Source organism: Humulus lupulus, chromosome 4 (genome assembly GCF_963169125.1).
Source record: "Humulus lupulus chromosome 4, drHumLupu1.1, whole genome shotgun sequence".
Taxonomy (NCBI): Eukaryota; Viridiplantae; Streptophyta; class Magnoliopsida; order Rosales; family Cannabaceae; genus Humulus; species Humulus lupulus.
The window spans coordinates 8,298,677-8,311,701 of NC_084796.1; the positions used below are offsets into that span (position 1 = coordinate 8,298,677).

Below are 13,025 nucleotides of genomic sequence, written 5' to 3' on the forward strand. Positions count from 1 at the left end.
ATAAAAAGTCTGATCGATAACTTTTACAAAACACAGAGTCCAAAATAATATTTACCATTTTTTAAGAGGTCGACCCTACTTCTTGGATTGATTGCATAAAAAAGGATTCAGTAATTTTTTTTTTTTTTACTTTCAATCTTTATAAAATTTGTGACTTGAAAGAATACTATATATTTATGTCATTACCAAAAGTCTATTATAATTAAAAGTATTAGTTACAAAAATTATAAATTTTATCATTATGTATAATAAGTTGTCACTATATATATTACTTTTTAGTTACAAACAATTTCTTTTTGTTATGATTAAGTATATAAATATTAATATTGTAAAAAATTAATATATGATATTTTTAAATGATTATGTTGTTGAAAAGTTATGTGTTTGTTTTATATATATAGTCTAGATACAAGTAACGTACAATGTATGTTTGTTTAGTGTAATTTATAAAATTTATTAATTATTTTTATTAAATTTATATGATTGTCATATAAATTTCAAATAAATAGACAATATTATATATTAAATAAAAACATAAACATATTAAAAAATAAATAAAACCAAAACATTGTTTATGATTTTTTTTATAAAAAGTATATAATATGATAACATTTCAGATCACAAATTACCCTATTTAAGGTACAAAACATTCATGATATTATTCAAATTATACTTAATGATTGAATAATAAACTTGTTATTTAGTTACATAGTCATATTATTTATATACACATGCACGACACCTATATATATAAAATATTTGTAATATTTATTGTTATTCAATATAAATATATATTTATATAAGTTAGATCAAATTAAAAGAAAACATCTTTTTAAATATAAATGATATATTTTTTTTAATAAAAACTAAGATTATGTATTATATATTATATTGTTATAATGATATTTTATAATATTTAAATTTATATTAATATATTTATTAAATATGTCATGTATTATATATTATTATTATAATAATGATATTTTATAACATTTGAATTTGAATTTATATTAATATAATTAATAAATACCTATTTTTAATTAGTTTTAAAGGTATATTCTATTAAATATTTAGAATATTCCATTAAAATTAACAAAACAAACCGTCAAAACAAAAAATTTATGTAATGTACACACTATTTTATATAGAAGATATATATATATATTTATTTTGTTGTTGGAGATTTAAACATTAAGTAGCTTGATGCTTGATGTATGTGCAATTGTAATTTATTTATTTGTTATTGGATATATAAATTTAAAAAGAATATTTTATTTCAATATTTACGTGATTTATTGATTATGAGAAAAAAATATGTATTTTAGTAAAAAATATTAAATAATTTAATATTAAAAAGAATTACACTAAAATAATTAATCATATTCACACTATTGTGAATCGAATTTAACTTGTTATGCGGATTAGATTAGATCTGAACTTCTTAATGCGAATCAAATAAATTATGAGTAAAATATTATGGATTAGATACATTCCTAGTCAAAATGAATTATCTATCCGCAAAGAGTATGAGTACTCTCCCAAATTAAATATAAACTAAAAAAAATGGGAAGATAGTATGAAAAAAAAACTATTCAACAAGAGAAATCCTATAATTATGCCAAGCAACAAGTAATGCCCAAACTGTCACGTATATGCTACCTAAAAAAATACTAATTATATAAATGAGAATAAGCAATCCAAAAACTCCAAAAATAAAATCAAAACTTTTATTGGGTGTATATATATTGTGTTAATGTGTATCATCCTCACAAACCACATCAAAAAGATACGATGAGGTGTAAACAACAATAAAATACACAAATTTAAATAGAAGTTTACTAGATTAACTAAAATGACAATGATCACATAAATCAAAACGTAAATTTTTTCACTAGAATTTTAAATTGTAGTTAATTATCCCACACTAAAATTAAAAGGGATATAAAGTATAATAAATAACCCATCAGGTTCAGATAGGAAAGTGAACAAAGATAGAGTGAATTGAAGTAGATCAACATTGAGAGAAAATTGAAGACAGAATTCTATTCCACACTCGTATGATAATAGGCATTAAACAGTTAATAAGGAGTTTCTTCAGAATTTCAGTCATGTTCATTCAGATGCTTCTGCTTCATGTTCACCTCCCATTTGGGATTCCTTCAACAAGATAGGCTGATTAGTTTAGCATAATAAATATGGTGCAAGGAAATGGGCTGAGGGTTTTGGCAAGCCAAGGTCCTGCATTTGCCTGTAAAACTCATTAGTGGAAGCCATCATTTCCTCTTTGTTTGGCAGCAATCCACTTGGATTAATGTAACTCTATTATGCTGAAGAGCAGACCCTGAATAAAAAATAGAACACTCGTCAAATGCCTTGATGCCTAGTCTGGAGGGTGGCACTATAACTAACTAACCTTTACAGGTATACCAATAAAGGAGAGCCCTGGAGCCAGGCTTGGAGCAATGACGTGACGATATAAGGGTTCAACAAGCGCAGTTTTCGTCAACAGTTGCAACTCCATTTGTTTCAAGAAATGGATGATCATATTTGAACCTGCAATATTGTATTGTAAACATGTAGCACAGTCAAGTGAGTCAAAGTTAGTTTTAAGGATCTTGTCCACAATCACTATCAAAGAAAAAATTCATTTGAAGTTTACAATAGAAATGGCATCAGCACAAACTGAGGATCCATATTGAAAAGCAACTCTACCATCTTTGCAAACATGATCTATCTGTTCAATTTCGATGTTTAAATCAGCATATCATTACTTCCAAAGCCTACTTAACATAATAAGCAAAGGCTGCCATGATCATGGAGCCTTAGAAACACAAATAAAAACATGGCACTCAAGATTCATAAAAAAACAGAGGAAACACTAATCCAAAATTATTAGAGGACTCATTTTTTGGTTTGGTTTCAATCCAAATCTACACTGAAAGTAATTATATTTTTTTTTGATAATGAAAAATGATATTTTCATATATGGTAAAAAAATATAGAAATTTTGATATGTTAAGGTAGATATGCTTAGGTTCAAATAGACTAACATACCATCATATGCTGCCATATATTGCTGTTGTTTTCCAGCTTTTCCACTTTCACATCAGGGCTCCTTGTGGCAATATGAACTTGTTTGGCTTCAGTAGCTATAGCTCTAGAGATGTAAAAAGCACTAGCTTCAAATCCAATCAAAACGACAATTTATTAAGCGGTGATTTGTTTACTACCCAAAAAATAAAGTGAAAAACACAACTTGATTGATTATATAGATAGGTGGGCAAGATTATATTGATCCCATTAAACTTAAAATCAAAACAAACTAGTTCTCTACATTGTATGACTTAATACAAAACAAAGCAAATAAATATTTCTGTTTTGAAGATAGTTTTGAAAATTAAAACCGAAAACACACAGGAGATTTACAAAGGTAAAAGCTTTTACGTACGAAGATATATCAAAACTCTAAAGCACAGGTCTTTTTCTCTTTTCTCACTTGCTCTCTGCCTAGCACACTTTATATACTGGTTAATTAGCTTGCATCATAAAATGAAATACATTTATCAAAATCAGACACTAGTTACAGAAAACAGTCTTGAACCCTTGGTTGGTTTCTTCATTTTGCTGAGTTAGTTGACCGTTAAAACGGTTAAACTAACTAACTGCCTATTTGATCAATTTGACTGACACCTCTTCATAACACTTAGTATTGAACACTTGTCAACTCTCACTGACTCAACTATAGAGCGACTAAGATGTTCGTGTTGAACCAATGGGTTAACACTTAGTATTGGTTCACCTTTCCTTTGGTTAACTCTTCCTAAGGTCTCGAGAGTCGAGTTTCCTTTCGTACCTTTAAACATCTTTGACCCTCTGTAGAAAAATTCTATCCATTGCTCCCAAGATACATTTATATTATTTGATTTATCACGAACGTTGACGCTCTTCAAATAATTATAATTTTGAGCATGGAGCCTTAAAAGTTCTGCAGTAGTAGAATGATACGGAGTGCCACTAACCAATTTTTCATTAAGAGGTATGAACTCTTCGTAAGGAATCCCTAAAATAGGTAAACCTCCAATAACCTTCAAGTCATACAGAGATATTCCCATCTCACCGCTACTATGATGAAAGGTGTTAGACAAAAGACCCCAAAGTTCAGAAAAAGCCCGCCATACAGATCTTGCAAAATTGAATGGATATCTTCATATATAAACAGCACCATAAATCCCAGCCTGATTTAAAATACCTTGATTCGTACGCAAAATAAGGTCTGTCCATTCGATAAGATATGTCATGAATTCAGCATGCCCATAAAAGAAAAAGTTGTTATTGGCCTTTTTCACTGCTAAAACACGATGAAGGCTTGGATAAAAGTCATCAGTTACTTGATAAGCCATATCAGCATCCCTTTTATTGTCAACATCTTCAAGAACTTTAGCTTGGAAATTGGGACCGAAGCCTCGGGTGTGCTGAACAACATTATCATCAAGTGAAGAATGATATTTTAAGTCACCCGAAATTACATCTTCAATCTTGAATAAAGAAACGGGGTCTTGATGATCATTGAATGCTTGAACTTCAGTCAATGAAATAGAGCGGTGGTAAGATGGCCCAATCTCTATTTCTCTTCCCAAATTATGGGGAGCTCGTTGAGAGCCAAGTTCCCCAAAATTAGACATACTGCACACAAAAAAAGCATGTCAAAAAAAAAAAAAAAACAAAAAAAAAAAATAATAATAACAAAATTCTCAAGCAAGACACGTGTACATAAATGACTCGCGCTTGCTTGAGGGGGCATCTAGTGAACGAAAAAATAAATTAAATTAAATTATTATTATTTATATACAAGTATTTCTTTTTAAAGGCTGAAAGGAAATGATTGATTATTAAAATAATAAAAAAAAAAAAAAGAAATGGTCACGTGGCCATTGCAAATGATATACTACTAGTAAAACACTTTGTTGCATTGAAAGTGGATACAGATTGTGGGGGTAGATTGTCTGTTCGTGGTCCTTGGAGAGACATCACTTTGCTGTATGAGGAGTATAGGCGTTGGGTTTACTTCAAAGTGGGAAGGGGCGACAGGATTCGTTTCTGGGAGGATACGTGGATTGGTGACTGCTCCTTGAGGTTGCGTTTCAATGATTTATTCAGGGTGTCTGAGGCAGTGAATGTTTCGATCAAAGATATGGTAGTGGCGGAGGGTGGTAGTAGATTAGGTGGAATAGGTTGGGACTTCATATTTAGAAGGAATTTATTTGATAGGGAGGTTCCTAGCTTGATTGAGATGTTAGATTTGCTTATGGATGTGGATCTTCCGGATATTTTGGATGATAAAAGGATCTGGAATTCAGACAGCAGCGGGGTTTTCAGTTGCCAGACGGCCTTTCATAGTTTGGCCTATGCTCATTTAGGCCCAGAGTTGCCATGGCCAAAGAGGTTATGGAAAAGTGGTGTTCCTTCCAAAGTTAAAGTGTTTGGATGGTTATTATTCTTAGACAAGTTAAGTGTCCATGATAATTTGCAGAGGAGAAGACCTTTCCATTACTTGTCGCCAAATTGGTGTGTTAACTGTAAAAACAAGAGTGAGTCAGTGGGTCATTTGTTTCTACGGTGTTCGTTCGCCAGTGCTCTATGGAATAAAGTGTTACATGAGTTCGGGGTCTCTTGGTGTATGCCTTTCTCTTGTACGCACTTGTTCCTTTCTCAGTTAGAGGGAGGAAAGAGGATGGTGCGCTTATGGCAGTGTACCGTCCTGGCTACTTTTTGGGCTATTTGGCTGGAGATGAATAGTAGGATCTTTGAAGAGTCCTCTTGTTCAGTGGGCTCTCTTTGGGATAAAATCAGGTTCTGGGTAGCCACGTGGGTGTATAGAACGAAAGATTTTGAGGGTGTGTTCTTTTTGGACCTTCGCAGGGAGTGGGTGTATTTATGGTCGTAATTTTTGTTTCTTACTTTCCCTTTGTTACCACGGTATTCCTCCGCCATAAGTGAGAGTTTTCAATGTTATTGAGAGGAGGTCTTTTTTGACCTCTATCTCCTTTTTTTAAAAAAAAGAAAGTGGAAAAAGAAAGAGAACTTACTTACAGGGAAGTAAGAATAGGCTATCAGTCATCACCATCATGACTCCACAGGGGTCTGTGAACATGGAAGCTACGCGTTTAAGTTCAATCTTAGGCAAATCTTCTCCTCCTTTTTGACATCGTTGTTTCAGCAAGCACTGCAGGCTTTTACAGTTATTAATACTCATGGATGTAAGGGATGTTAGTTGCCAGAGAATATAATATGGCACAGGAAATTTTGTTTTTAAAAAGGTTCATTGCTTAATCTGTGGCCTTTTAAGAATGAAGAGTAGTTCAAATGAGAATACTAAATCTTTATTTTATGCCAAGTGTATTCCCAAAGTGATTCTGAGGAGCTTTAATAAATATCAATCATCAAAAGGCCCTGATTCAAACAGTTTAACCCTTCAACAGATAATATTGGAGCCTTTACAGATACACACATACCCAAGTTGAGCATGGTAACTTAGATAACTGGATGATATGTGCAGTTCATGGTTCAGTATAGGCATTTTGTGTTGAAAAATTCATTCAGAGGTTCTTCTGCTTCATGCCTGTGAATTTGGGCTTGTATCGGTCTCTCATTTCTTTTATGTTCTTTTACACTTCTCTAGTGGTGGCAATCCAATCTGAGCACATAGCCAGTTTTGGTATTTAATCTGCCATAGTAACCTCCAAGAGTCATTGTTTTTATAAAAAAGTAACACTAAGCACTAGTGTTTTAGCTGAAATAAAAGGGTTTATTTGAAAGAATTCAGTTTGTACAAGAATTTCCCCACTGAATTTTAGAGTCAATTAATCATTGCTCAAGTCTGGTAGGTGACTTTCATAATCTGCTGCATTTTTAAAATACCTAAACTACTTATTCATCATATATCTCTATATAAAAGTTAAGTTCAATCTGTTATTGTTTAAAAATATCAAACAGTGATTAAAGAACATTGAAGTTCTAGTATGACTCGCTAAAAATTCAGATTTGTAGAGCTTAAATATATATATATATATATATTGAGCTAACAGTAAATTTCCAACATTTGATAATCAAATCTAAACACAGTATTCTTCTAAAAATATTAATGTAAGCACAAAAAAGATACAAGAATGGAGAGTAGTTCAAATGAGAATACTACTAGATATTTATTTTATACACGTGCATGATCAAAGGAGTTTTTCATTACTTGAGCATCTCATTAGTTTTGCCATTTTGATTAATCTCCTAATCATTTCGTGGAATTGTGTCATTGGAGCACTGTTTTCAGTTCAACACTCTTTAGAAAAAAAACATGGTGTGCTCATTTTTGCCACAGCTTTGCTTCTTGTCCATGCACGGGAAATTCCTTCAGAAAGACAGATTCTTTTGTTTAGCATACCAAGATAAAATACAAGAACAGAGCGAATATAAAATCATAGAGCAGATTGAAGTATGAACTCAGGTTTCCGTAGAAACATACCATCATAAGCAGCCATATATTGCAGTGGTTTTCCAAGTTTTTCACTTTCATATCCAGGTTCCTTGTTGCCGTTTAATTTTCTTTGATTTTTGGATGCAATGCCAAAAGAAAATGTGTTAAAAAGGAGGAAACTTGCAGCAAAATAATTGACTAATTCAAAGAAAAAAGTAAAAACTAATGGTAAAGCTATATTAAACTATAAATAATTTAGGATCCAATATATGGTTACAAAGAATTATACTTGGTTAGGCTTCAGCAAAATTCATAAACATTATATCAAAACAGAGGAAAACCCCACATCAACATAATCTAGTATTCAAGCTATTAAACTTCAAATTTTTCCTTCCTAATGTAGAGCTCTTTCCTTAATTTTTTAAAAGAAAAACTTTTGATGATATAGTTCATTCGTTCAACTCATCCGGACCCATTGATCATCCAGTTACTACAAGAGATGGTTCATTTTTTCTTTAATAAAAAAACAAATATATATATCTGGTTTTAGGATAGTTTTGAAAATTAAAACTGAAAACACACATTGCAATATTTTTGTATGATTTTTAAAATTAAAAGAATAAGTGTAGCTAAATTTGGTTTTTCAATTCATTGTTGCGTTGACATTGAGTTAATAGCAATTGGTACTGTAAAATAAATGTGTAAAAAGAAGAAAACGTACCTGATTATAAATTAGATTTGTGATGTGTTGAATCTTAGGCCAATCTTCTCCTCCTTTTTCGCATCGTTGATTTAGCAAAGGACAACTCTGTATTGATAAATGAGTCAGAGAAGTAGGCAGCCCTTCTTCTGGCAAGCACCGGAGGCTTTTACAGCTTGTAATGTACAAGGACGTAAGGGATGTTAGTTGTTGAAAAGCCTTTCCATTTAGGGTCTCAAGTTTGCTAGAATTTCTGATCAAAATTGTCTTAAGAGTGATCGGAAGGAGCCCTTCGTCGGGAAACGAATCATCTTCCCATCCTGTGATTTCTATGCGTTCCAAACATGAGAGTTTCTGTAGATCCCATTTAATACGATTCTCAAAAAGCACTTTTGTGTCATATAGAGAAAGTGTCTTTAGTTTGGAGTGTGATCCCCAATCTAGAAGTGACTCCAACACACGACAGTTCCTTATAAATACTCGATGAAGAAAGGGTGGGGCTGTGACAGTCTGTTGAGCTCTCGGAAGCAAATACTCCATTTCTACACAATTAAAGATATCGAGACTTTCTAATGATGGAAGATAACCGGGTAAGCCAACATTAAGCTTGGCACAATTATCCAGCCGAAGTCGTTTTAGACGAGGGAACACTTGACCTTCTTGAAGAATAGCTTCGGTACCAAATGACCATTCTCTCCACAACATATTCCAAATATCTAATCTTTCTAAACAAGTGAATAGAGGACCACTGCTATCGATCCCATCACCTATTGAATACACACTATCACATCCATAAATTCTGAGATCTTTGAGAGAAGCTAGTTGTCCAAGTGGTGGTAAATAACAGCAGCTTTTACAATTTAGCAAGGTAATCGATACTAAATTAGAAAATGCATCATTTGCAATCCAGTTCGAGAATGTTGTACCTCTATAACTTTCAATCTCCAGATGCTTCAAGCTTGTATGTGGTCGAAGTGCGTCAAGCACATCTAATTCTTTTTGCGAACTATCAGCATCAACAGCATCATAGCTCCAGCTCAAAGTTAGTTCCCTAAGGTCCTTCTTATCCTTTAAATTAGCCTTTGAAGCTTCCGTCGCATCATTAATATTTTCCAAACCCAAAATGCAAAGGCTTCCACTTAGATGTTCAAGCTCTGCTAAATCTGTAATTTTGAACACGTCATCCTTACGTTTGTCACTCAATACTACCTTTGGTAAGAGTTGCAAGCATTTCATCTGACTGATTCCTTGCGGCATCTCTTTCAAAGGCACACCATCAATATCTAAGTAACGCAAGTTGATCAGTCTTCCCATATTCCTTGGTAATTGAGAAAGATTTATACACCGCGACAACAATAAAGTTTGTAAATGGTACAAACTACAAACTGACTCATGTAACTCTTCGATTTCAGTAGCAGACAAGTCCAAATACCTTAAATGTATTAGACTACCAATTGAATCCGGCAACTCCTTGATAGAAGATTGACTTAAAGAAAGCACTCTTAAACAGCTTCCCTTTGTAAGCAATACATTGTACGGGACTAAATAGTTTGAAAAGCTTAGTCCACCTAAAATCCGCAATGGTAATGCTAGAAAGGTACGCAAAGAAATAGCCTTACTCAAACCCTTAAGTTTGTCGAGGTCGTAAGAGTTTTTCCTATATGACAGATGACGAATCTTTGTTGGAAGGCTTTGGACATTACTACTCAAATCCAACCTAAAGCAAAAATCATCTGATACAAACATGGCTAAATCATGCACGAGGTCATGCATTTGGAGAAAGGATGCATACTTACTCGAACATTGAAAGAATGACCTTGATAAGAGATCTTCAAGGTATTCCTTTCCAAATTCCTCCATCTTTTTACTTTTTGAATCCATTGGCAAAAACCCTTCAGCCATCCATAATAAAATCAATGTGTCTCTTTCAAATTTATAGTCTTTGGGAAATATGAAACAATAAGCAAAACATTGCTTGAGATGTGTAGGTAAGTGACGATAGCTCAACCATAAAGCTGGAAGAATGGAGCCCTCTTTCTTGTACAATTCCTCCCATGTGTCACTGCCAAGTATGTCTTCCCATTTTTTGGGATTTTGTTCACAGCGCAGTAATCCACCAAGAGACTTTATTGCTAAAGGAAGGCCTTTGCACTTCTCCACTATTTTTCTACCAAGCGCTTGCAGATCTCTGTTGCTATTCTGGTCAAAATTATTTCCAAAAGCATGTTTTACAAATAACTGCCAACAATCTTCATTCAACAAAGTTTGTAGATGATGAACCTGCCCAGTGGCCATGGTAGACGCGACAATTGTGCTTCGAGTAGTCACAAGAATTTTACTTCCATTTGCTCCAGACTCAAAAGAACTCTTCATTGTGTCCCACAAAGAATAAGACTCGTTCCAAACATCATCATGAACAAATAGAAATTTCTTCCCCCTCAATGCTTCCTTCAATTTCCTTCGAAGTTCGTCGAAGTTTTCAGTACCACATTTGTTGGTGGTGACCCCCTCAAAGATCTCTTTCGTTATCTTGAAAATATCAAACTCATCCGACACAGTAATCCATACTTTTAGCTCAAAATACTTTTGTACTCTATCATCGTCATAAACAACTTGAGCAAGAGTGGTTTTGCCAAGACCACCCATTCCAACAATCGGGATAACAGAAATGTTACTACCACTATCAACATCATCTTTCAGCAACTGATCAACAATGATTTTTTTCTCAGTATCCCTCCCATAAACATCAGCATGTTCTACCAAAGGAGCTGGTGGCCTTGGCGAAGGTTTGTTCTGAGCACCTTCTCTCAGGCCAAGAGCATCTTTTTGATCAACAAGGATCTTTAGCTTACGAAGTATCTCCACGGAATCAAGCGTAACAGTTTTATCAAACGTGGACGGAATAAAGGGTCGCATAATTTTCATGAGTACCTTGCTGAAATTGCAGCTGCAAGATTGATGATCTTCAAGCTTGGATCGCAGAGCTTCATAGTCAATCCTGTCCACCAAGTCATCAGCCTGATAGATCACATCTTGAAGCTCGATAAGCCACATCTTGACCTCCTGCTCTAGAAGTTGCTTCTCCTCAGCATCGTTGAGCAGTGCATGAGCTGACCACAACATGGTCTTCAACTCGTATAGCTGGTCTAGAATCAGCTTCTTCCCCTGGAACAGCTGGGGTATCTCCTCAGAGCCCAATCGTTGAAACAAAACCTGAAGTGAAGCAGAAAGCAAAGCACCAGCTACAAGTTCGGCTGCCATGATCAAAACCTGAAGTGAAGGACAAAAAGTACTGAAGGAACAAAGGCTAGAACACTCGTTACTACTCAAATCTTGAAAGCAACAATAAAAGAAATGAAGTCTTCTAATGACTAGTGAGACAATGGTCGTGTACCGTTGGTCTTAGTTTTCTCTAAACTATAATTGTTTGTGGACAACATTGTTAGATGTTAGATTTTTTTAGGATATGTGGGCCCCTCCTCTTTGAAAAAGAAGGCAAGTGGCCACTTGAACTATGCCCAACTGCTTGGTATCATAACTTTTTATTTATACAAAAACTGACATCTTCATAAAAGTTATTTCAGTCCATTATTTTTTTAAAAAAAAACCTCATAGAGTGATCTAATCAAGAACCTAACAGTTCTGGTATGTGACACTAAATATTAAGATTTGAAGAACTATGGACTATGAAGTGTGAGAATTCTTATCTCTTAAGTATAATAATAAGAGTTTAATAAGAAAAACAGGGTTATGCATAAATCTTTTTATTGGTAGAATTATGAAGTTTTAGTCTATGAAGGTAAAGATAGAATCGAGAACACTTGTCATATATTAGTTTATCAATTCATATTTAATCCACGATTAATTGACCAAAAAAGTATCTTAAAAATTTACACAACTTTCATGAATATTAAGATTACTACAAGGCAACTCTTTCAATTCTATACATTATAGAAAAAGTGAAGAAAAACTTCAAACACTGCAGAGTAAAAATGTTCTTATTTGCTAGCATATTTGATCTACGGTTCTAATTTCTAGTGCAGTATATATGGCGCATAAAAATTTGATGAAAAAAGTTTGTGTGAGAATAATATTAAATTTGCACCAAAAGTTACAAGTTGAAGCCAAATAAATTATGAATTTTCCTTATTGAAAAAGGTTTGGTATAGGCAGCTTAGATTGGTGATGCATTGCTAAAATATAGCTTACGTTACAAAAAACTTGTAATAGTGTGTCAAAAGTTGTACCAAAGTTAGCACATGCTAAAAGTTGGGCCAAAGTTGACACACAATATATCATGGTGCATATTTTGCATCACCATAAATGCTACATTTTTTCATTTACTTTTATGACATTTTTATTAGTTTAGTATTATTTTTATCTATTTGCATCACCATAAATGCTACATTTTTTATTTACTTTTATGCTATTTTTATTAGTTTAGGATTATTTTTATCTATTTGCATTATATGTTATACTTTTTACATTATTATTTTATTATTATCTTATACTATCAACAATAAAATATAAAAAAATAATTAATGTTTGTTTATTTTCAATAAATATCAAATTAGCATTAATGTAATATTAAATTTTACAACAGTTTTTATAATTGTGCATTGGAGCACAATATTAAAAATTATACTAAATATATAATATATTGACTTTTTTGCCAAATATAGCACACTATTTACATCTCTCAACGGAGATGTCTTATAATTCAGTGTTGATGTAACAGTGTTCAATTAAAGGGAATTTTTTTTCCATGTTCAATTACAGGTGACTAAATGGATTAAGTGCAGTTTAAACCAAATAAACAAGACTAGAAAATAAATGATCATTCATGGTGTTTGTCCT

The 13,025-nt window shown here is 32.9% G+C and overlaps 2 protein-coding genes across 2 annotated transcripts; one reads left to right on the forward strand and one right to left on the reverse strand.

Annotated features, from left to right (window-relative positions):
- The first annotated feature begins 5,191 nt into the window (after nt 1-5,191).
- LOC133831859 (uncharacterized) lies at nt 5,192-5,796 on the forward strand. Its single transcript, XM_062262267.1, has 2 exons — nt 5,192-5,588; nt 5,714-5,796. The coding sequence occupies exons 1-2, from the start codon at nt 5,192-5,194 to the stop codon at nt 5,794-5,796; spliced, it is 480 nt and encodes a 159-aa protein (XP_062118251.1).
- A 1,283-nt stretch (nt 5,797-7,079) lies between these two features.
- On the reverse strand, nt 7,080-11,529 carry LOC133829868 (putative disease resistance RPP13-like protein 1). The gene is made up of 3 exons (XM_062259688.1): nt 8,190-11,529; nt 7,517-7,596; nt 7,080-7,402 (listed from the first exon to the last, which is right to left on the reverse strand). The coding sequence occupies exons 1-2, from the start codon at nt 11,427-11,429 to the stop codon at nt 7,564-7,566; spliced, it is 3,273 nt and encodes a 1,090-aa protein (XP_062115672.1). The 5' UTR covers nt 11,430-11,529; the 3' UTR covers nt 7,080-7,402; nt 7,517-7,563.
- Between the last annotated feature and the right edge of the window lie 1,496 nt (nt 11,530-13,025).